Consider the following 24,990-nt stretch of genomic DNA (forward strand, 5'->3'; position numbering starts at 1 on the left):
GCACTGTAATGATTTTAAAGGGCCTTAACCCTAACCCTTTTCTAACAGCTGGCACAACTGGAATGATCTGCACAACACAGATGTTATCTGATACATAACTGTGACACGTTACTGTGCAAAAACAATCACACAATCTTGTCCGCTGGGAGGTGTTAGTAAACTAACATGAATCATTTCAATAGAGCAGTATAAATGCTTTATAGAAGATGTTTTATCAATCTAACACACACGCTCTGTGTAAATAACCAGTTAGACAGTCTGCAGTAACTCAATTTACCAATGTAGTCAGATTTTGGAGATTTTCTACTCCACTGACCCCTTGAATTATTGCTACTACTACTACTACTTTTTTTTTTTTCAAAGGAGGTTAAATCGAAAGCAACTGGACTTAGTTGTTTGTCTAGGAAGACGTTTCACCTCTCATCCAAGAGGCTTCATCAGTTCATGTACGCAGCTGACCAGGCTGGGACTGGTCCAACTATCTGGTGTGGAGACTCACTATTTAACCTCTTGTGTGGGCGTTTCACAAGGGTGATGATGTCACTGGTTCCCTTTTGTGCTCCAAGTGCCAACGACAGTCGTTGGAGTGACAGTCGTTGGTGGGAAGTTGGTTTCGACTTCGTTAGTGCCCTATTGTGTTCTAACGACAGTCATTGGAGTCACTTGCCACTTGTGAACAGTGGTTGTTCTTTGAGGCTAGATGGTTGAGTCTCCTGGGAAGGGATGAAAGGGCAGCATTGTAAATTGGAGACAGGTGGTGTCTCAGACCTCCTCCCCTGTTGAGGGACGGTTTTTCTACTTTTACAAAAATGGCTTCTTTAACTCCTCTTTCAAACCATCTGTCCTCTCTGTCTAGGATTTGGACATTGCTGTCCTCAAAGGAGTGGGCTTTCTCCTTGAGATGTAAATGAACAGCAGAGTCCAGTCCTGAGGAGTTTGCTCTCCTGTGTTGGGCCATGCGTTTATGCAGTGGTTGTTTTGTTTCTCCAATGTAGAGGTCTTTGCATTCCTCGTTGCATTGGACTGCATACACCAGATTGCTTTTGTGGGTGTGTGGTGTTCTGTCCTTGGGATGTACCAGTCTCTGTCTGAGTGTGTTGCTGGGTTTGAAATACACAGGGATACGGTGTTTGTTAAAGATCCTCCTGAGTTTTTCTGATACTCCAGACACATATGGAATGACTATGTTTTTTCTCTTGTTTTGTCTTTCTTTCTCAACCACTTTGCTGGTTTTCTTTCTGGAAGCAGCTGCAGTTTTCACAAAGGTCCAGTTAGGGTAACCACAAGTTGTGAGGGCGCCTCTCAGGTGCTTGTGTTCTGCCCCTTGGGCCTGTGAGCTGGTGGGCACGTTATCAGCTCTGTGTTGCAAAGTTCTGATAACCCCAAGCTTATGTTCCAGAGGGTGGTGAGAGTCAAAAAGTAGATATTGGTCTGTATGTGTGGGTTTTCTGTATACCCCAATGTGGAGGCTCCTGTCCTTTTTCATATGGACGTCACAATCTAAGAAAGGCAGACTATTGTCCTTGACATCCTCTCTGGTGAACTTGATGTTTTTGTCCACTGAGTTAATGTGTTCGGTCAGTGGACAAAAACATCAAGTTCACCAGAGAGGATGTCAAGGACAATAGTCTGCCTTTCTTAGATTGTGACGTCCATATGAAAAAGGACAGGAGCCTCCACATTGGGGTATACAGAAAACCCACACATACAGACCAATATCTACTTTTTGACTCTCACCACCCTCTGGAACATAAGCTTGGGGTTATCAGAACTTTGCAACACAGAGCTGATAACGTGCCCACCAGCTCACAGGCCCAAGGGGCAGAACACAAGCACCTGAGAGGCGCCCTCACAACTTGTGGTTACCCTAACTGGACCTTTGTGAAAACTGCAGCTGCTTCCAGAAAGAAAACCAGCAAAGTGGTTGAGAAAGAAAGACAAAACAAGAGAAAAAACATAGTCATTCCATATGTGTCTGGAGTATCAGAAAAACTCAGGAGGATCTTTAACAAACACCGTATCCCTGTGTATTTCAAACCCAGCAACACACTCAGACAGAGACTGGTACATCCCAAGGACAGAACACCACACACCCACAAAAGCAATCTGGTGTATGCAGTCCAATGCAACGAGGAATGCAAAGACCTCTACATTGGAGAAACAAAACAACCACTGCATAAACGCATGGCCCAACACAGGAGAGCAAACTCCTCAGGACTGGACTCTGCTGTTCATTTACATCTCAAGGAGAAAGCCCACTCCTTTGAGGACAGCAATGTCCAAATCCTAGACAGAGAGGACAGATGGTTTGAAAGAGGAGTTAAAGAAGCCATTTTTGTAAAAGTAGAAAAACCGTCCCTCAACAGGGGAGGAGGTCTGAGACACCACCTGTCTCCAATTTACAATGCTGCCCTTTCATCCCTTCCCAGGAGACTCAACCATCTAGCCTCAAAGAACAACCACTGTTCACAAGTGGCAAGTGACTCCAATGACTGTCGTTAGAACACAATAGGGCACTAACGAAGTCGAAACCAACTTCCCACCAACGACTGTCACTCCAACGACTGTCGTTGGCACTTGGAGCACAAAAGGGAACCAGTGACATCATCACCCTTGTGAAACGCCCACACAAGAGGTTAAATAGTGAGTCTCCACACCAGATAGTTGGACCAGTCCCAGCCTGGTCAGCTGCGTACATGAACTGATGAAGCCTCTTGGATGAGAGGTGAAACGTCTTCCTAGACAAACAACTAAGTCCAGTTGCTTTCGATTTAACCTCCTTTGAAATACTATGACCTGGACAAATGAGAATATGCACCGGCTTACTACTACTACTAATAATAATAATAAGGACAGCAGGTAGTGTTTATTGCTGGAGTGAAACAGGTTGTAAATTACTTTGAAGAGGAAGGTCAGGGCTAATAAACAGAGCTGGATGGAAAATGATTACTTTAAAAAAACACACACAATGGTTTTATTTGAAAAAACATAAAACACGTAATTTCATTGCTATCACTTTAGAATAAATAGCTTATTTTACTTAACAAAAACATTTCCTCTGTCATGAATCTATGGAACGTACACAATAGTAATCAAGTAATCAGTTTTATGTTGCTGAAGTGAAGTCTCTCCGCACCCTGCTGTCACCCAGTGAAACCCATACAACAACACCATCATCAGTTTATACACGGTAAGACAGGCAGTAGAAAGCTGGAAAAGAAACCTCCTCCCTCTAATAACAGTGTGACAACCCTCATGGGCTCTGAGCTTTAGACTTCAGATGTCATTCAGTAGCTATGTTCCGCGTCCCGTGCTGCTGCCCGTGTGAGTCATATTTCATTTCCCTGGTTCAGTTCAGTGCAGTATGAAGTGTGTCATGAATACGAGGCGGAGAAGGATGTGATGGGAAGGCAGAGCAGAGAGCAGTAGGACGGGTGGAGAGGCCGAACTTGGCCTGGTAACGGCTTGTAGGACCTCCAGTCTGAACTGCTCCCTGGTTTGTAGCACAGAAACACCTCGCACCTGCAGATACAAAGGATACAGCTTCACTGCACTGTGTTGATGAATGCATGCATGTGTTAGGACTCACAGAGTAAAGTATTTTACCTAAGATATGCGGTACTTGTACTATGTAAATTGTGATATATTGTACTTTTAAAGGGTTACTGCTAATTATTTTTTGAGACATGAAACAACACTTCTACAGCTGACTAATTAACATTACACCCCCAGTAAAAAAAGATTATCTCTATAACGCATTATCACCATACTTACAACGGGAGCGTGCCTATGTTCCCTCAGCCCTATGTTCCCTCTGGACTCTCTCTACCTATCTGGACTCTACCTATCTGGCCTGTCTAGCCTCTACCTGGTCTTTTTACTAAACTTAACCAACTCCTTTCTTCATTGCCTAAACCCAACCAATGGTGCGACCAAAGGGCTGAGGGAACATAGGGCCTAATTTTCAGTGACAACAAAAGTTAGAAATGAGGGAACATAGGGCTGAGGGAACATAGGGCTGTGGTAACATAGGAATGACCCCCTTACAATGAGTTATAATGCAGTTCAAGCACTGTATAACTATAGTTATAAAGACTCATAAATGATCGTAATTCTTTATAACAATAATCATAACACACTATAAAACATTTTATCATGACTCATAAGGCATCATCAGGAATTATGATACGTTATAATTGTTAGTAACTTGCTGACAATGCCCACATCGATAGTGCATTATAAATACAGTAATGTGTTATAATTGGCTTATAAACATGGATAACTATAAACACTCATAAATTATCATAAGGCTTTATAACAATAAGCATAACACATCATAGAGTATTATAACTCTATCATAATACTTGGCCTTATAAGCCATTATAAAATGCTCTGTGATGTGTCAGGTTGTAGCTTTATTTGACAGATGTATAAGTGGCATCAATCTTCTCATCTAGGTAACAAATTAGCACATTTACCCAAATGACTAATATCTGTTCTAGTGTTTATATATGATCCTCTAATGATATGAGTGTCAGTGGTGTTTCTGTACTGTACCTGACCACCCTCTGGATGAACTTCTTCTCATCCTGATCGAGACAGACGGCAAAAGTGGTCCCATCACCTCTGCTGTTCACCTGGACCTTGTCCACCTTTGCTTGCGATACCGAGATGTGCTGAGAGAGGGAATGTGAAGGGAGGAGAGGTTTAAGGAGAGGGAAGGTGTGCATGAGATATAGGTATTTCTGTAAGTGGTGTAAAACCATCATTCACCTGGTTGTGGCCCTTTTTGGACTTGGAGCACTGCTTCTTCAGGACTTCTGTGATTGTCAGCTGCAGATTCTCTACTCTTGAATCTGGACAGGCGGGGTTTGATTTGTTCAGAAACCACATTGCAAGCAAAACGAAACAAAAAAGACAGAATGGGACTGTGGCACTCACCGTCACACAGATGCTCCGGCTTCCTGCAGGCTTTGTAAAGATTGACTGATGTGCAGTCGATCTCCACCTGGGTCCACTGTCTCCTCCCACTGACAGCCACCTGCAGTTGCATGAAGATTTGAAGTCCAGATTAGAAAAAAGATTAAATGAACGTCTTAATGTTTGAGCTTTAGCAAATCTGTGAGTGGGAACAATACCTTGTTGTAGCCAACACTTAGTGTTACAGGGACAGCCTCTCGCTCCTCATCTATTCCAAACCTTTTGCTGGCTGCACCTACAAACAGGATACGGTGCACTTTAGATTATGTCTGTGTGTGTGTCTGTGGTGTTGTGGCTGTCTGGGTGTGTCTGTCCGAGTGTGACTCACCCATGGCTTTAACGGCTCTCGTTCCAGCGGAGTGCCCCAGCTCCAGAGAGTTTATGAACACTTCACTTCTCCTTTCCCCTCCTGCCAGGGTCAGCTGAGCAGAGGAGCAGCAAAACACTATGTGAGCATTGTGTCCTTTCATTGTGTGCTTTTATACAGTATGTGTGTTTGTGTGTGTGTGTGTTATCCTCCTCTGACCTCAGCCTGGTACAGCTGCACCAGAACGGGCTGGTCTGCGTTCCTGCAGTAATAAAGCACCAGGTCGGCCAGCAGGGGGAGATGCTCCACGTTGCCGTTTCCCTCTGAGACGCCACCTTCCTTACATGTAGTCTGCATCATGGAGAACACACGCAGGAAATTACACATTAATATGAATGAAAACAGCGTCGTCACAAACTTAGCACATTGAGTCAAGTGGCTTTTTTGAGAGTGGCAAAATAAGTGTTACCACATACAGAAAGTCACAGATAGAGTTACAATAATCATACATTTCATTCAGAAAAATGTAGACTGATAATGAGAGACTACGATCACTCATTATAATAACCATTCAGTATTACCTTTCCATAAAGTCGGTTGACATATGAGGGGCACATACAGAAAATACAGAACAGTCAAATCAGAAGTAGCAGAGGCCGGCGCACTGGATCGAGCTGTAAATACACTAGATAGCCTACTTAATTTCCCACAATGCAAGCGGTGGTCTATTTCTAACCAACCACTAAACCTCGACAGCCTCTGTGAGATCATCATGTTTATTCACTTATTTAGTGCAGTGTCCGGAGCTGAGAGAGGAGACGAAGCCAGTGAGGGGACGAACCTGACAGAGGACGTCAGAGGACAAACTGAGCAGACTGAGGACGTTTCGCTCGTACCAGGGATCCATCATGCCCAACATCTGGCCTATATGTGTAGTACTGTTCTCAAGCTCATTGGACTCCTGTCAGAGTGGAGGAACAAGAACATATGGATTACATTTGTGATGTCATTACAGAATCTGTACTGTAAATTCTATAGATTATTATTAACAGCTTTATTAAGTGTCCCTACTGTCAACTGTCTGAGACCAACAGCTTTACCAATAATCCACTGTGAGCAATCAATAAAAGCAAACTCAATGTAAGGTTGCCAGGTTGATAATTATTATCCTTTTAAAAAGAATAATTTATTAATGAATTAGTTGTTAAGGATGCATTTCTCTTTTGTGGACCATTTGACCTCCGACTTTCTATGGAAGTGATACAGGAAAATTGGACCAAAATCCATTTACAGTACTACCAACATATTAAAAATGCAATTAAAGACTTAAAGCAGAAGTAAGCGGAATGTTTGTGTTAATATAAGTCTTAAATAGTTATATCTTCCGACAGCAATCACTTATATAGAGTGTTTGGTCCGAAACACGGGTCTGTCAGTCACTCTGCTCTGCTGTAAGCCGAGGAGAAAACTTTCCTTGTATCCTACAACCTTTATCCAATGAGGAGAGAGAACGGCATAAAGGGGCGGTCCTCTCTGTGTGTGTGCAGCCAAGGGATGCGCGTGAATGTGGTGACCTAGGGGCGAGGGCGGGGACTGCTAACTCCATCGGCTGACAAGAAGTTAACCAAAACGACCGGATCACTTACTTCTGCTTTAATCAATTTCTGTAATAAACCTTTAGTAAACCTGTGAGCCTTAACAACATTTGTATCTGTAGGCTTCATGCCCTATTTATGCCACTAACCCAGCTTGGATATGTAGATATTCACATTTAGACTGAAACACATGTTCTCACCGCTGAAGCAGCTGTCTTGGTTGAACCTGCTGTCAGCCCCTCAGTTGGTGTGTGACCTGGGCTTCCTGTCGGTCTTCTTTTGGTGGGTACGAAGTAAAACCGCAGTTTGCACATCTTGGTGAGTCGGGGACATTTCCTCTCCTTCTGCTGCAGGTCGCTGTACGCCCTGGCCAACCTGCCGGCCTCTTTGTCGCCTCCAAACACCACCACTTTGAGCAGGGTAAGCGCCTCCGCCACGTCGCCCTCACTGCAGCTCAGGATCGGCCTCCTGCGGACACACACGTGCTTCTGGGGGGAAAACGGATCCAAGGCAGCATTAGATGCCTGTAGAGGGCGGACCTGTCTGGACTTGGCGTGTTTGAGCAGTGACCCCGCTCTGTGAAAGTCTTTGTAGTCACTATGAAAGCCCATGCTCTGCACGCGGCGGGGATTCTTGAAAAGCATTGAGATGCGCTCCACACCCAACAGGGATCTGGACTTCTTTTTGGGTTTCTTTCTAAGTTTCGGTTGGTTGTCTTGTCCCTTCTCTGCGTCCTCGTGCACCGTGTCCTCAAGTCCACTAAAGTCACTTTCCACACCTGACGAGGCGGACGGCACAGACCAGCTGGACGAGAGAGAGTAGCCGGAGTCCCTGGAGGAGGAAGACGTAGAGGAGATTCGGTGGTTTTGAAACTGCTCCATTCTGTTTCCCTCCAGCTCGTCTTCCTCGTCCACACTGGTGTCATTAATTTCGTCCTCTTCTATTTCTGATTTCAGGAAACAGTCCTCAGTCGGATCCAGGTCTGACTCACTCGTGAGGATGTCATTCAGAATATCTAGACAAGTGTAAAGAGACAAATGTTAATGAAATTAAAGAAAGAGCTCTAAGAAATGATGTAGGTATGGAGAGTTCAAATTGAGCTAATTACCAAAGTTGTCATTCTCCCATGAAAATGTGTGACATTTGGGGGCAGGCAGCATGAAAGTCTCAACAGTCCCTAGGGACGACACATGACTGTTAGAATAAAGAAGCTTAAAGTTTAAGGCCAAAGTCGGAAAGCAGGTTTAGCAACATTATCCCAATACATTTCATTCATTCTCAGTCTGGATGTGGTATTTTTTTCACTTCCATTTTGTCCATGATGTTGTATCTTTCTACTTCCTGTCTTACCAGAGTGTGGGCAGCCATCAGGAGGACCTGAAACACCAAAACGCTCTATTATCCTCTCCATGCTGTTTGTCAGACCCTGTCGGGCTGATTTGAGATCAGCTTTTGAGGATGCAATCTCCATGCTCTCAGTCACTTCCTCCAGGAGCTGCTGCAACTCCTCAGGCTGCTTCGTCTGGAGCAACAAGAAGCTTCTATTAGGGCCAATCAATCAAAAAAAACAACAACAACCCCAAAAGAACAGACAAAATGATCAGCAGCGATGGTGGGTCACCTGCAGGGTGGAGTTTAGTGCCTGCAGGTTGTGTTCAGGGCCCAAAGCAGCCTGGAAGCTGTGCTGGATGAGGGTGAGAGTGACGTCTCTGTTACAGGGATGAGTGCTACTCAGCTGCTTAGAGACAGACTGGACCTCTGGAGGAGCATCTTCATCTGGGCTCACTAACAGTACCGTCCTAATAAAGACACACACAGACACCCACATGGTGGGATAATACCAAGAGACATGTCTCAAATTAATATTTCATAAGGATGGAGCTGTCTTTGTGAAGTGCTATAATTAAGTTAATGAGGAACAGAAATAAAAGCAATGATTAAGTTGCCTTAATGGCATTTACAGTGACTATACGACATATGACAATGTCTATAAAGTCTGACATAACTTACATGGTCTTAGGGCTGTGAACATCAGGGGAAAGACCCTGCTCTGCCCTCACTAGTCTCTGAAATGAAATACCTGTAACAAAAATAGACACTGTTTAGTTCACATTTAGCAGACACACACCGCCCCCAAATAGCCACAGAGATACATGAAGACGCCAAAATCAACAGCTACCAGCCCCTCACAGCCTCATGACCTCATCATCATCAATAACTCTCATCATTCATTTTAGCAGATTTTAAACTGTGCAGTATTTAAATTATCTATATGGAAGCGGAGACAAATACATTTATATTTTTCACACAATTCATCTGTTATGGTTGGTTTGGCAGATTTGCACTTGTGAGCCATTTCAACTGTTTACCTGTTACTTACTTACTCACATCTGATAATTACTATCTAACCATTATTAACAATTTCTCAGACCTTTACAGGAAGCAGGAAGCTTACCTGTTGTTCTGTTGTTGTACCTGTTGCACTAGTACAGTAGGCTTTAACTGTTCCTCGCTTCATTGGTTCATGACAATGGGGGGATGTTTGGTACAGTAAATACTATTGTAAAGATTCTATTATTTAAATAAAATTAACTTCACTTTATTTTTAGTCATATTTTTAACCAATTGTTTGTTACTGCCAAGACCTCACTGCTAGCTTGCTAAGTCATGTCCCCCCTTTCACCACCTTGTTATCAATCAACATCATCATCTTTTTCTAATTAACAGAGTTATAATCTTTTCATCTGCCATCTGCAGAAGTACCCCGTGGGGTCCTGGAACCCCTGGGTAGGAAACGCACTGTAAAGCTGCAATTTGATTCCTCACTTTCTACACTTGAACAAAAACATTTGGTCTCTTTCTCTCCAGCTACCTGGCGCTCTGAGCTCCTGCTGGATGATGTGTAGCAGGTGTTTACTGGCCGAGCAGCACGGCTCAGGCCAGGACAGGAACCTGTGGAACAACAGGTAAGCCTCCTGCAGCACGCCACAGTCTGGAGCTACATGCGGAGTCTGAAAGAGGCAGAGAGGAAACAAAATACATATTTAATAGTTTTATTGTGCAATAAATACCTCAAAAACTACAACTGCTGATCATAAATTACAGCCACTCACTTTCAGGAGGGTGGAGGAGAACAGGAGAGAGAGGGGCACCACCATTTCATACCGACACTGTTCCAGCACCTGTGAATGAAAGAAAAATCCTGAACTGAAACACACCGTTATTCATCACGTCACACCAAACAGTACAGAAATCAACATTGGTTGCACTTCTTAACCTCTTTTGTTTTCCTCAGTATTTTCTGTAGAAGGATGAGGAAGTTGTGGGGATCTCTCTTCACAAGTTCCTCCAAACACCATCGGTTAATGCAGAGTCCGGCTAGTCAGACACAGAGATGCACACAAGGTGAACCAGGGCTTATTTCTCCTTTTAGGTTTCATTCTGACGACCGACAGAAAAAAACAAAACTACAAACATACACAACTGTGTTATAGTAATACGGACCATGCTGAATGACAGCTAAATGGTTACACCACTCTTCCATGACACAGAAGCTCTGAATGAAGGTGCTGTTGAGTAAGTGTTTCAAGAGTTAACTTGCATAAACCGACATCATGATACTCGCCCACTCCTGTCAACTCTGTCATTCCTCAGTCCGAGAGTGTCAACACTTTCACTTCCCATTAGACTCTATTGGATGGACAATATGTTCCTCTTTGATTATCTGATGGGTGCATTGTGAGTTTAAATCTGGTTTCTAATGTAATTACTGATTTAATCATGAATAAGATTGAATATATAAGATGGATATCTTTTCACTGATGCTCAATAGAACATCTACAAACTGTTTGTGTGGCACCCTTTTCAACCAGCTATAGTACTTGGTACTACCTTGAATTTGTTCTTTTGTTTGTTTTGTAGAAATTTTGAAATTGAAATTGAAATAAACATTCATTCATTCATTCATTCATTCATTCATTCATTCATTCATTCATTCATTCATTCATTCATTCATTCATTCATTCATTCATTCATTCATTCACTTTTAACTTATAAAGCCTTGAATGGTCTTGCACCTCTGTACCTGTCTCAACTGCTCACTCCCTACACTCCGTCACGTCCTCTTCGTTCCCTTGGTTCAAACCTCCTGGTCATTCCATCCATCAATAAAAAAAACAGCTGGTGGCAGGGCCTTCTCCTACAGCGCTCCTTTTTTATTGAACGGCCTCCCACAAGATATTAGAAACGCCACATCCATCGCAATTTTTAAATCCTGTCTTAAAACGTACCTTTTTACCCAATACTTTGATTAACTAACTTATTTTAGCATTTTTCTCTGGTTTTACAATTGTTTTATTGACTGTCATTATTGTAAACAAACTTTTAACTATTTTATCCTTTTCCTCTGGTGTTTTTTCGAATGTTTTTTTATTTATCTGTTGTTATTATTGTACTTTGCACTTTAAATAATAAATTGATTGATTGATTGATTGATTCATTCATTCATTCATTCGTTTGCTCTCACAATCTAACAACACTTTATTAAATGCTGGTTTTAACACACATCTACTCTTTATGTAATGCATGTATCTGAAAGTCTGTTTTTTTTTGTTACAATAGCAGTAGTAGTAGTAGTAGTAGTAGTTTTTGTCATATTTTCAGCACAGTTTCAGTACATTATGTGACTTAAAAAGCAGGTGTAGATCGGGTCCTACCGTTCCAAAGTTGCTTGCCAGGTGTGTTGAGCCCCAGGTCACAGAGACAACGCTCGAGGACATGCTGGATACGATCCTCGGTGCATGAGCTGTGCTCCATCTTCTGCAGAGACAAATACAGAAGATAAACCAACAGGAAGTCTCAAAATAAAAACAAGAATTACACTCTGTTATTGTGCTCCGGGGAACCAATACATTATGTCTCGTCAGTTGTCCAAACTTCCTGTTACTGCTGCAGCCAGCAAGATCATGAGCATTGTTATTCCTGAGCAGAAACAATCAAACACAGTTCAGAGTAAAAGGCTCTGTCGTCGCGTAAACAGAGATGGAAATACAAATGTCCACAGTAGACACGTCAGGGCAGAGAGCACTGCCTGCCACTTCCTACCAGAACCAGTGAGTCACGGACTGTGTGACTGGTCCGGAGGTGAGCTGGTCACCGCAACTTCTACTTTTTCATTCTTAAAATCCTCTGCTGACACTTGATTTTGCATGAGTCACATCTGCGGTGGAAATTAGTCTCACAAAGAAATAAAAACAACATCCTATTTGGTCTTCTGTTGTCATTTTTACTTAGTTACAAGACAAGTCCTTCGTTATAACTTTAGATTTCCAAAGGAGGAGAATCAGTCAACCGTGCTAAGGCAGTAAAACCAGAGGAAGAACAACATGGAGGAGAAAACACAGACTCTGGAATTTGCACACCGCAGGTCACATGACACCCGTGGCCGGTTTGTGAGCTGTAATGCTGACAAATGTCTAAAACCACAGTGACCACACAAACAAATAGACAGTTTGAGAAACAATAACATTTCATTGAGGTGATTAAAGATTTCAGATCTAAGCAGATTTTGAGTGACAGGGCCTCCTTCCTTCTAATTTACTGTGATTCATGAAATAAAATAGAGATTGAATTAGACCGTCATGAGATGTCCTTCCTTCTGCTATGAGCCGTCAGTAAGCTCGGTCTCCAGGATGTGGATGTGTGTATATACAGAGGCTGTAATTGTGCCCAGATGTTACATATCATTGTGATCAGTGTGAATAATGGAAAGCCGTGGTCACCTGTGCCCGTCAAAACAGGAAAAGGTGTTCCGGGAAACATGATGTCATTCAAAACTCTTTAAAGTGCTTTACCTGATTTCTTCAGACAGACCTGCTGAGACACTAGCCTACATCTCATCAATGAAGAGCATGTGTACCAGAGCCAATGAACCACCACGGCCATCAGATGAACTCAAGTAACCTTCATCAGCACCGCCTAGCCTTTTCAAAATGCTCCAGTCCTTTAACCTAACTCTTTCAAAGTGTTAGCTTTTTACTGAAACCCTTAAGCCCCAAATGTTAGCTATTTATGTTTTCAAAAATCTGATATGTAAATGTAACTGGCCAAGCTAAGGCTGGGCTAAAATAAACATACACTAATTAACTACTGAACACAAGTGACTACACATGCTATACAGTAAGACAGGGATATGTAGGATATGTATTATATTTGCAGCAGCTCTGTTCTTGGCAGTACCTGGCATATCCTCAGCCAGCAAGCCCATCAATTGTCTACTGAGGAAGCAGGTGTTTTTCCATTGTATGCTGACAGGCTATATTGTCCAGCTCTGCCATGCAAGCCTGACTGTTACTGCCACGGCGCAAAAAATACTGATCTCCGTCAGGGCACCATCAAACATCCAGATAATCCAAATTAAACAGATGTTGTTGAAAATGTCAATTAAAGTGAAGGAAGAGACAACAGAGGGGAGGGGGCTCAGCCATGCTGCTCATCATGTGCAGCTGCCCACTATAGACAATATAGTCACCTTGGTCACATTCATTAATTTTACTTTCAATTAAGCAAAAAAAATTGCAACAGGACTCTTTTCAGCATCTCAGTAACATGTCAGATATTAAACGTGTTCTATGCTGTGTGATCGCATTGAGGACGGCTTTAAGAAGGGGAACAGGAAATCTGCAGAGCTTGAATAACACTTTGCAGTTAGTTATGATGAAACTTGACTGAAGTTGAACCGAGGCTGCTTTCTACCAAGGAGCGGTTACATGAAATGATAAAAAAAATAGTGTGTTTTCAACCTGAGGCGGGCTGATGACAGATGACAGAGATACACACAGATACACACAGATACAGACAGACACATGGGACATGCTGCAAATGTGTTAAAGCATAAAAAAGAGAAAGATATAAAGCAGAGGAACGGGCTCAGAGCGAGAGAGAGACACTCAGATCGTACCTGTAGCTGGAGTTATCAGTGTCCTAGATCATCCCAGATCGACCGCAGTTGAGATACACCAATGGAGGGAAACAATGCAGAGACCACATCCTCCTGAGTTGGTGCCTTTTCTAAAATAGACCCTCGACTGCACCAGTCAAGAGTGTGTGTGCTGCAAAACAGGAACTGAATGAGTCTTTACGCTGAGCTGGTTTACATGACATTGTGCAGGAGATCGGCATAGGAGGAGTCATTCATACGGCATTGGATCTCATTTGACACAACTTCATTAGGTCATTGTTTGTTTCATTATCTCTAGGCAACATCATTTGAGGAAGCCAAAAAGTACTTGCATTAATTTGATAATTGATAAATATGAGGGTTTTTTTTTTTTTTTTTTTTTTTAACCTTGGGTGTCATGCAATGCACCTGATCAGGTCACTGGATGATGGCTCAGCTTTGGGCTCATACAGCTTTGGGCTCATACAGGAGCAGCACCCTGCACTCTGCACCCAGCACTCTGACTGAGAGTGAGGGCCCTAAAAACTAGGACTACATTCTTTATCTCAGCGTTACTTCTCACTCTGTATTTATCTGATTATAGTGAACATGTGACACTTGTTGTGACAGTATCCTTGGTGTCTCTGCACACACAAAAACACAAGAATCTATGTGTGTCCTATGTTCTTTTTCATTTTAGGGTCAAGACAGTGAACGAATGAGAGTTTTTTTTAGTGCTGCGTTTAAAGTCCAGTTTGCCTTTCAGGGAATCGCCTGCAAAGAAATCCTCGTGCAGCTCAAATTATTACAGACGGGTTACGAATAACAAACCAGACCAATGCTCGAGGACCATCACAGTTATCACATTAACCACAATGTCAGACCATGTTTCCTCATGTCTTTCACACAGATGTGAATGTAGATATGATTCTAGCTACTGTTCCTATTGAAGCTGCAGCAAGTTGAGCATTTTTCAGAATGAAGCTGCAGCTGCACAATGAACCTCCTTCAAAGTCACTCACATCTTTTCCTCTTTTCATCTCACCTTCCACAATGAGAACCATTTCTACCTACTCAGCACTTCAAATAAACCACACAGAGCATGCCGTTAATTGCTTCATTGCACCGTGCATGTGCATGTTTGTTTCTCCACATTTTTATTCAGGTTTTTTTCTTTGATTCGTTGTTTGATTACAAGAAGAAAACATAAAGAGATTTGTGTGATATTGTCTCCTTTGAACTCCAAATATTGACTTGATTTTGAATTGCCATTTACCTCCACGTGAGAGGAGTAGCCTATGGTGTGTTATGTATTTCAGAAAATGGTACCTACAAATCTTTATGTAACATATTTCCAGTTTAAACATTCACTAACAGCAAACAGCACATGTGTCACAAGTCATTTCCTTGCCACTAAGTGATAACCGCAAGACAGCGGTTGATTTCCTCTTAAAAGCATCAGTTGATCAGCTGAGAGATGTGGCCTGACGGTTAATGCTAAAATCGGTAGTCAAACCTATAAACTATTCACAGTGCATCCTGTTATGTTAACAGGGTAACCAAATATTGTTTACAATACCTAACTGCAGGCAGCATATTTCTCCTGGATCAGGATGAGTGCATTTTCAACGTGTGGTTCATCCGTTCCACCAGAAGATGTCGCCGCCCACTCTCCCTCTGCAGAGAAACACTCTAAAGGCTCCGACTCCTCTGAATGAGTGGACCCCCTTTTCTCTATAACAACAGAGAGGGAATGGGACAGAAAGAGATAGAGGTGGGCAGAGGTGTGACTGAGTGGACAGACAGAGGCAGAGGCAGACTCAGAGCCAGCTGGGCATTTGCCATATCTTATTTTTATTTGGGAATTTCAAAGAAGTGGGGGGAAAGAAGCTGAAGTCCTACCACAGCAGTAGTTTTCTTTGTCGTGCGTAAACGGGATAGGTTGTTTCTCCAAATTCTTAGGAGTTGTGCTACACTTTGAGGCTGAGGAGTTTATTTGGAGGTAGTGTCCTGGGTGGAGTTTTCTTTGCCTCGTAAGAATATTTCATACACATTTAATGTTACATGCTTCGCTAGTGCGTCCAAGTTTGTCCAAATATCTCACCAGAGCATCATTTAAGTGTGTGGTTGTCTTATTCTTGTATTGACTTTGTCTACATCCCAGTTTCCTCCAGTGTTGTTAATTGTGGTTATTTTATTTTTTCTCTTCATCTTCATTACTTTTCAGCCCAACAGTCCCTGCGGTGCACGGATTACAATGCAAAGGATTTTGGAGGTTTGGGTCACCTTGGTGACAGTTTCTGCGCTGACCGAGGGGGTCTTAGCAGGATACGGGCTGAGCATGTTTGCAGCGCAGTCTTCCCCTCCAGACCCGTGCTATGATGAGAACGGGAACCCGCGGAGATGCATCCCCGATTTCGTCAACTCCGCTTTTGGGAAGGACGTGCGCGTATCCAGCACCTGCGGCAACCCCGCAGCCAGGTACTGCGTGGTGACCGAGAAGGCAGAGGAGAGGACGAGGGACTGCCACACGTGCGACGCCGGGGATCCCAAGAAGTCCCATCCACCTGCGTACCTGACGGACCTGAACAACCCGCACAACCTCACCTGCTGGCAGTCTGAAAACTACATGCAGTACCCGCAGAACGTCACCCTCACCTTGTCGCTGGGGAAAAAGTTCGAGGTCACCTATGTGAGCCTGCAGTTCTGCTCACCCAGACCCGAGTCCATGGCCATCTACAAGTCCATGGACTACGGCAAGTCCTGGGTGCCGTTTCAGTATTATTCCACACAGTGCAAGAAAATGTACAACAGGCAGAACAAGGCGACCATCACCAAGCAGAACGAGCAAGAGGCCATCTGCACGGACTCCCACACGGACATGCACCCTCTCACCGGGGGGCTCATCGCCTTCAGCACCCTGGACGGCAGACCGTCGGCGCACGACTTCGACAACTCCCCGGTGCTGCAGGACTGGGTGACGGCCACCGACATCAAGGTGATCTTCAGCCGGCTTCACACTTTCGGAGACGAGAACGAGGACGACTCGGAGCTGGCCCGAGACTCCTACTTTTACGCCGTGTCGGACCTGCAGGTCGGAGGACGGTGCAAGTGCAACGGACACGCATCGAAGTGCGTCAAGGACAGAGAAGGGAATCTGATTTGTGAGTGTAAACACAACACGGCGGGACCGGAGTGCGACAGGTGCAAACCTTTCCACTATGACCGACCCTGGCAGCGCGCCACGGCCAGAGAGGCCAACGAGTGTATCGGTAAGTCTTCCATGTGTTGTCCGTCACTGTGGGATTGTAAAAGTGTTTAAAACGGGTCTGTATTAAATTATAGAGCCCCACTCATGTAATGGATGTTGTTGAAAATAAGCAACTTTTAATATTATGGTTTTCAGCTTTTACGCATAAAAATGAAGCGCCGGTTAGTTGTTTATTTGTTAATATGAATTTTTGCTTTCCCCCCGTTCTTTCTTTTTTGTTTTGAAAAAATTAAAAACAGATGAAAATATCTTCTAAAAAATAAATAAATATTGAATTTGTTTTATTCCAAAGAAATAAGCACTGATTCATAGATGCTGATCTGAATTCAAACCAGGCTCTAATTAATTTGATCTGTCCAAATAAATCCAACGCATGGAGGGAGGAAGGAAGGCCTCGAGCTGAAACCCCACAGAGAGAAAACCACTCTGAACTTTGAATTTTCATCAAATTATATAAAATTATTGAAGAAATGAATCGTTCTAAAATTAATATACCCTCTCGTGTTTTTGTTATTACAACCGTTCACAAAGCAAATCTAAACCACTGCTGACATGAGCACAGTAAAAAGTGACACTTAAACTGAGCTGTAAATGTAAATGCATTAACCTTTATAAATTTCGGGTCGTTTAAATGAGTCGAATAATTCAATCATTTAATTCTGGGGGGGTCGATTTCAAATGTGATTCATCAAAACAGACCCGGCCTTAAAAATGACATCCGCAGAATTTGATTGACTGATAATCCACATTGTGTTAGTCAAGTGCCACACGTTCAGATAAAACAGAGAATTTCAAGTTGTTATTCCTCCAGTTTCAGGAGCTGTGTCTGTGTTTTGTGTGCGTTTTTGTTGACCCGTGATTTTTATCAACACCCAGGAGAAATTTGTGAATAGGAAAGAAAAGGCAGGAAGTCATTTCAGCAAACAAAGTGCGCCTGTCCGAATGCGTAATTGCGTTTTGACCTGTGTTTCCGACTGTAGTAGCGGTTTAGTAGGAAGGAAACATTGCAGCTGCAGAGATAGACTGCAGGGGCGTGTTGTGTTTCCATAAGCAGGTGCTATTACAGATTGGATGGGCGATTAGGGCGGTTTTATTGACATTTTTGGCACGTAGAGTATAAACTGCCACTTTAGAGCCGAGTCGACCATTCAGAGAGCAGGACAAAGCTGTGAGGTAATTTGAAGCCAGATCTGAGTTTTTTTATTTTTTATTGTAGCAGCAGCAGCAGCGAGGGAGTGTATTTGCTGTGATGCTTATTTTCAACAGAGCTGGGGGGCTTATATCAACAGCTCGAGCCCCCCTGAGCCACAGCAAGGCAAACCTGGAAATGTAACAAGTTCCAACAGTGCCATGGTTTGCTCAACCAAACGGAACAAGTGAACAAGTTGTTCCCCTTGGCCTCCGCCTTTGGCCTCTGCAAAGCCAGCATGTGAGTGTATTTTACTAAAACAAAAGCTTGTCACTTGTGGCATCCATCTCGCTGTCAGTGGGAGGCCCCCCTTTTCACCATCCCGCTTTTTGTGGGAGCGGTGTCATCAGATAAAACCACAGAAAAGCCAGACCGAGCATGTCTTCCAAAGAGGAAATAATAAGGGTGGCCTGACACCTTAGCATGAAAGAGGAAGAGCCAGGGGAGGGGTTGTTTCCATTGAGCGGTGGGTCTATATGGTCTGGCAGCGGGGATGCAGAGCGGTCGGTGCTAATGATCTGTCTGGGTCTCTCCTCCTCCTCCTCCCCGCTGGAGGACATGAAGAGCAGGGTGAGGAGGAGAGGTGTGGTTATGGGAGAGTAGTTGGTTTCACTCGCAGGCGGCAGGCATCAAGGAAGTTAAGACAAAGTCAGTTTCCCATGACTTTGCATGCCGGGTTGCCATCATGTTGTCAAGAGGCATTTATGTTGGCTGCAGTGGCTTTCACATTCCTGATGAGAGGAGCAAAAGCTGTATGTCCACAACACACAGGGCCAGGGCCGGAGAGGTGGCCAGGAGTGGCCACAGCCCCCCCCCCCCTCCCTCTGGAATCTGAATGGTCCCCCCAATAACCCCCAAAACAACACCCCATCCACCCAGTTGGCTTGTTCGCATCATGAATGGATTACTAAGGAGGAAAGACAATAAAATGAAGGCAAAGATGCAAATCAAAACACAAAACAAGACACAAGACGACTACAAAAAGATGTAAAATAATTAAAAAAAAAACATTTTTGTAGTCATTTTGTGTCTCTTCAGTCAGGGCCAGTTGCTCTAATTCAGAAGGGACAGGCTTTTTTTTTTTTTTCTACCACCATAATCTGCTCCTGTCTGTGGCTATTTTACCAGTAAGAGCTATTAACTGATATTATATTGTACTAGGATATTTAAAGTTATGGATGTAGCATTCACATTCACAGACTGTCACTTTTGATAATATATAGTTCATCATTGCCAAGAGGCACAGCTTTAAATCTTACAAATGTTCCTCTGTCTAGGAAGCTGTCTGCTCTGCCTCCACATTCAGACGTCTCCAAAACACGCGCACGAAAAGTTTTAATACATTAATGGACGATAATATTTGACCGCAACCCACAATCATTTATGTAAAGGAACGAAGACGGCTGAGAAACACACACACGCGCGCGCGCACACACACATATGGTGACACGTCAGGCTCTCCTGTCCCAGGCAGCTGCTTCATATTCTCTCCATGTTCAGCGTAGCACTGACCCCTGACAGTCAAGCCCCCGCTCCTCTCCGGCCTGACTGATGGGCTGTGAAGGGAACTGTGGGAAACTCGCGCTTGCCAAGTGGGTTTTGAGGCAAGTTGAAAATGGTAGCCTCAGTCACTCATACGTGTAATTTTGCACTTGTTCAATTTCAGCTCTGTTTTTGCTGTCACCCTGCCATGCGATGTTCTGTTTAGTAATGACTGAGAGTCAGCTGGAGGCTCAATCAGTGCTGTTTCCTTACACTTTTGATGTGCTTTCAGAGAACACTACAGCACCTCCACATGTCTGCTCTTACACTCGACAGAGGTTTGTTTTTTTTCTTCTTTTTTTCCGGCTTCAGATGTATTCGATATGAAAGAAATTTTTAAAGACAGACTTGTAATTTCATCGAGCCATCCTGTCTCGCGGGATACGGATCTGTGCATCTTTGATCACAAAGTCAGGTACCATCTGTCCTGCTGGAAAGCTCTCTGTGCTCTTTGTGCTCAGCTCAGTGTTTGGTTTTTATTAAAAACCTACACAACAATCTTTGTGAGGCAGAGCCGACATGTTTGCCACCCACAAGTTAGCTGAATTAGGATATGATTGTATCAATTGCCTGCTGGCTCTGCTCCCAGTCTGTGCAGCACATACTGGTACTCTCTGCACCAGCTCTAAAAATAGAGGGAGTGCAGAATATAAATGTGAGGAACCAGTGAGTTTGATGATAAAAATGGTTAGAGGGGGGGTGAGAGCACATTTGAGAGCACAAAGACAAGTGTTTTCATGTTCAAGTCAATGTGAAAGCTGCCTTTACAGTAAGTGCTGTAATGAGTCTGGATCAGTGGTTTGTCAGACGTACACCCACAGGCCTGTCAGAGGACGTGGAGTATCAACACCACCACAAGTAGTACTCCTCGTGTGTTCAACGGAGTTCTTAACATTATCCAACACTACTGATTATATAAAAGTGAACTCTTATGATTTAATTCTAGTGGGTTAAACCATCACACACTACATTACGCCAGGACTGGCAGAAGCTGGATGTTTACCAGCTTTAACTCATTAATCCTCATTTGGCCTTCTCTGCTTTCACTTTACTTTCACCCTCTCCCTGTGGCATTGGGGTGTCATACCTGACAGTAAAGTAAATATAAAATGTATTTCAGTTTTTTTTTTAAACTCAGTTGAGCTGCTCCATGTTGCTTCAATCGTCCTGCTGCTTGAAAACCTTTGGTCTCGATGCATCAAATCAGTCGAGACAAGTCTGCCCTGTAGAAAACACCATCTTCTCTGTTTCAGCTACAACCCACTGGCATGACAGCGGCTCAGAGAGAGTATAGAGACACTACTGGTCCGGGCTTGAGAAAACCAGACCCTTTAAAGTACAAGGACACCGCATTTACCATGGTCTGTTTTACAGAACCACTCCACAACTCAGATCAGCTTTCCTGTTTGGTCTACAATGGAGTCCCGATGGTTTAACTCCCAAGATGCATTTAAGGGGGATGCGGGGCCGAGAGTGTGGGCCAGTCTTTGTCCATGTGGCTGACTGGGACCATTGACACCGTTTCTGCTGACACTGACTGTGCCGCCAGCCTCCCTGGGGTTGCCAGGTTGGGCCAGGCCATGCTAGGCCAGACCAGGACAGGACAGGCCAGGCCAGGCCAGGCCAGGCCAGGCTAGGCCCATTCACCATCTGGGTCTCATTTGAGCTCCACAGCGGCAGCCCATGTGACAGGAGAGAAGAATTTCAGTAAAGCATGATGTCATAGATTTTCTTGTAATAGAAGTTGAACTGTCTCGCTCGCTCTCTGGTATTCTGGTCCCCCTGCTCCCCCCTCTGCCCACCTACCCACCACCCCGCAGTCACTCTGGCTCATCCCTGTGTGCCAATGTCAGGGGGGTAGAGTCAGTCATTTTCATTTCATTTGTAAGCTGAGACATAGTTGAAGTCGGGTTTGATTGTTCACATGTATTTACTCAACAATAGCCAGAGGACACGGCTGTTTTCTGCTTTGTTGTTTTTGTTTTGTTGACTTCTGTTTTGATGGGTTTTATGTTCTACTACATGACCTAAACATTATAGTATAATGCAGTAATGGAAACAAGCTGCGTTTGCAAAGTTAACGTGTCATAACCCATATTTATAAAGCACACTCATTACTGTTAACGTGAGCAAGGAAACTTGTTGATGAGACAAGCTGGTGGGTTTCCATCCAACTAGTTTTTTGTGTGCATATTTTCAATATGTGAAAATAATAAGAAAAACATATTAAAAAGTCAAAAAACAAAAATGCTGAAAGGTGGCAAAAAGTTTTGCATTTGGCTGCAGTAAGAGTCGAGACAAAAGCACAATACCACTAAGTCTGAAAAACACTGAATCTGTGATGAGTAGAGTGTGTTATGTTTCTTAAATTAACAGAAAAAACTAATATCATGATCTCTGCTGGGTTTTTTAATTAAAAGGATCAGCTTGTTGCACCTCCAGCTGTTTATCTTAATGAACCAACTCCTAGTATTTGCAAAAATGCTGTGGATTGGATTAAAAGGTTTATTAATTTGCTATTTCTTTTGTAGGATTTCTCAACTTGTGTTTAAAATTTGCTCTACAATTGCCTACCAAGACTCCCCACGCAACCCACACCGAGTCCTCATCAACTTTATGGGCTTTTTGACCTCTGACCTCGCTCTGGTAGGCAAAGACAACTTTCGTGTTTAGGGGTGAATAAAGCCCAATAGACCTTAATTCACCAACATCCAGCTCTAAACATTTAAACCAGACTCTGGTCATGTAGGAAAAAACATGTTGGAAAAAAATGAAAACAAATAAATGAGATTGTGAGTGTCTTCCTCTTGTTGTGGGTTGTTTGTTTGGATTCCCATTAGTGAATGCATTGGGAACAGTCATTTTCCCCCGGGTCCGCAACAACCTCAACATCATGACAACCTTCAGATGTGCCGTACAAATAGTCTACTACACAAGCCCCAGACCTGAGCGCAACCCTACAAATTGCATTTTATGAAAATTATGGTGAAGTAGTAGTTGAAGGATGCAGTAGATACTAGGGTGGGAATGTGGAGCGGTTAATAGGAACCAGGTGTGTTGCAGGTTAGGAAACATTCAGGAACGTTTGTGGTGTTACAGTAGTGTGGAAAGTCAGAGGTCCCACCAGGAGCAGAGTGCCAGTTAGATGGACTGATGAGTCTCAGTCATCTAGAACATATCAATATTTAAGTAGCGCTCTGGGGAACAGGGAAGGGAGTTTAGACGGTTTGACCAACGGGAGTTTAGCGAAAGTGATCACATGTGGTGGTGAAGCAAAAAAAAAAAAACAGTTTCAATCAGCAAAACAAATATAAAACAGACTCACGTGCGATTATGAACACGAGGAGGGTTTCAAACTTCATCAACAGAGCTGGTGTGATCGTCCCCTCTGGAGATAAACTGACCTGAAACAGAAACAGACCGTGACTGTGTGGAAACTGTGACAGGACCCATCGACATCGTCTCTCAGTGGGACCGAGGGCCGATTTTCTTGCCACTAACTATCCTGCAGATCTGTCACAGTCATAGTTGCTCAACAGTTTGCCTGTGTTTGACATGAGAGCGCTGACCGGTGCTCTCTGTGGTAGCTGGTGTTTACGAGGATGAACTCAAATGTGCCAGAAAAGAGATTTTGTTAGAATTTGTTTTTTCTATAATAATGTGGTTTGACAGTGCAACATTCAGGGAATGTAGGAAAATGACAGCGGATGAGGGGAGGTTGAAAAAGGCAAGGCCTCTGAGAACCATTAATATTCTCTTTAGTAATACAGCAGTATTGAAGTGGTCCAGCAAGAACTGAAACACTTCCAGTTACAATATACTAGCTTGGTGGTACAATGCTTTTTCATACAGCTACTGACTGTGAATTAAAAACATCAGAAAATGTCACAATTTTAGTAAACATTCTCATTCTTGTTTGGATTGAAAAAAAATGTTAAGCAAACAACTGATTCGAGGTGCTGTTTGCAGCCATGTCCTTAAAATACAATTAAACAAATCTGTGAATGCTTTGTTTCTGTCAGCTACCAGGTTATGATTCTGTAATAATTTGCATATTTAGAAAAAGGAGTCGCACCATGACTCGGTCCAGACCTCCTCATGCTCTGCAGTTGCCCTTTGCTTTCACGGGTCTCTACTTCTTCAGCTGGAAAGGGCTCTGTAATAATATTTTCAGTTAATGTGCTGAGTCTTTCATAAAGTATTGTGCAACAGGACTAAAAGCTTCATTTCTGTGATGAAGTGTTGTCCATGTTTAATGTTGTTCACACACTGCGACTGATAACATTTCCAGAACCATCCTTCAACTGCGTCACGGCTGCACATGGAGAACAATACTTTCCGAAACTGGTCTTTACTCTGTCGCCTCCAGTCTTTCTTGCAACATAAGCCTTAGTGACTTTGGTAAGAGGTTTCTGTGTATACAACCAGACCATAAAACAAAGAGATGTATTTGGGGGATCTCAAAAAATCCATGCTCCGCTACAATCCAGTGTCCTCTGGGTAAAGACTGCATGTTTTGAGGATTTTGTTTTGTTGAGCTCATAATTCAAGACAGACACGATGTTTCGAGCCAGAAAGGTTTCACTCGGGCTTTTAAGAGCAAACTGAAAAAATCTTGTTCTGCTCTGTTGTGGACGGCGGTTTGGAGAGGTGACTCGATGTTTTGAGAAGAGCTTTGATTTAATGTTTGTGTCCTTCATGCATGGGCTGTTGGACATCATGGTATGAATGCTGATCAGACTGGAAGACACGCAGAATACACTGGGTTTATCCAACAAATACAGATTGTTGCGTTTAACATTTAAATAGAAGGTGATAAATTTTCTCTCCTGGCACGAGACGCTTATTTATGACACGTTTTGTGCGTTCTTGGCCTTACAGTTAACACATGTTGTGTCTTTACAACAGCTGTAAACAAATACAAACGCAATATACAGATATGAACAGAAATAAACAGAATTTCTGCCCCCAGGAACTTGAAATGATCAAATAGTCAAACAATCAATGCAGATGATGAAATGATGAGAAAAAAAAAGATTTTTAAAAAGCGACTTAGCATTTAGGCTTCAGGGAAGTTGATCCTGTATAACTTTTCAGCAGTTGTTCATATCTGGATAAAACCTGACTGCTGCGGCTCAGTTTAAAGTGGATCATCATCTTATGCAACTT

At 43.2% G+C, this 24,990-nt stretch overlaps 2 protein-coding genes across 2 annotated transcripts in view; one reads left to right on the forward strand and one right to left on the reverse strand.

Annotated features, from left to right (window-relative positions):
* Positions 1-3,061: 3,061 nt before the first annotated feature.
* LOC310989902 (phosphoinositide 3-kinase regulatory subunit 5-like) lies at positions 3,062-13,976 on the reverse strand. The gene is made up of 18 exons (XM_083977055.1): positions 13,841-13,976; positions 11,598-11,700; positions 10,160-10,260; positions 9,996-10,064; positions 9,755-9,893; positions 8,893-8,962; positions 8,504-8,681; positions 8,233-8,404; positions 7,991-8,059; positions 7,083-7,897; positions 6,129-6,248; positions 5,507-5,638; positions 5,309-5,402; positions 5,139-5,215; positions 4,942-5,041; positions 4,774-4,856; positions 4,558-4,676; positions 3,062-3,522 (listed from the first exon to the last, which is right to left on the reverse strand). The coding sequence occupies exons 2-18, from the start codon at positions 11,695-11,697 to the stop codon at positions 3,375-3,377; spliced, it is 2,586 nt and encodes an 861-aa protein (XP_083833181.1). The 5' UTR covers positions 11,698-11,700; positions 13,841-13,976; the 3' UTR covers positions 3,062-3,374.
* A 2,100-nt stretch (positions 13,977-16,076) lies between these two features.
* Positions 16,077-24,990, forward strand: part of ntn1b (netrin 1b) — a gene marked incomplete at both ends in the record, with an annotated part of 46,175 nt that continues 37,261 nt past the window's right edge. Inside the window, one exon of the mRNA XM_083977194.1 lies at positions 16,077-17,091. Within this exon, the coding sequence (XP_083833320.1) occupies positions 16,077-17,091 (1,015 nt within the window). The remainder of the gene's footprint in view (positions 17,092-24,990) is intronic.

Source organism: Trachurus trachurus (genome assembly GCF_905171665.1).
Source record: "Trachurus trachurus genome assembly, chromosome: 8".
Taxonomy (NCBI): Eukaryota; Metazoa; Chordata; class Actinopteri; order Carangiformes; family Carangidae; genus Trachurus; species Trachurus trachurus.

Coding starts and splice junctions, on each gene's coding strand:
- LOC310989902 (XM_083977055.1), bottom strand. CDS start 11,697: ATGGAGCACAGCTCATGCACCGAGGATCGTATCCAGCATGTCCTCGAG. Junction 10,261..11,597: donor TGGCAAGCAACTTTGGAACG/GTAGGACCCGAT, acceptor GTGTCTGACTAG/CCGGACTCTGCATTAACCGA. Junction 6,249..7,082: donor CCAAGACAGCTGCTTCAGCG/GTGAGAACATGT, acceptor CCACTCTGACAG/GAGTCCAATGAGCTTGAGAA.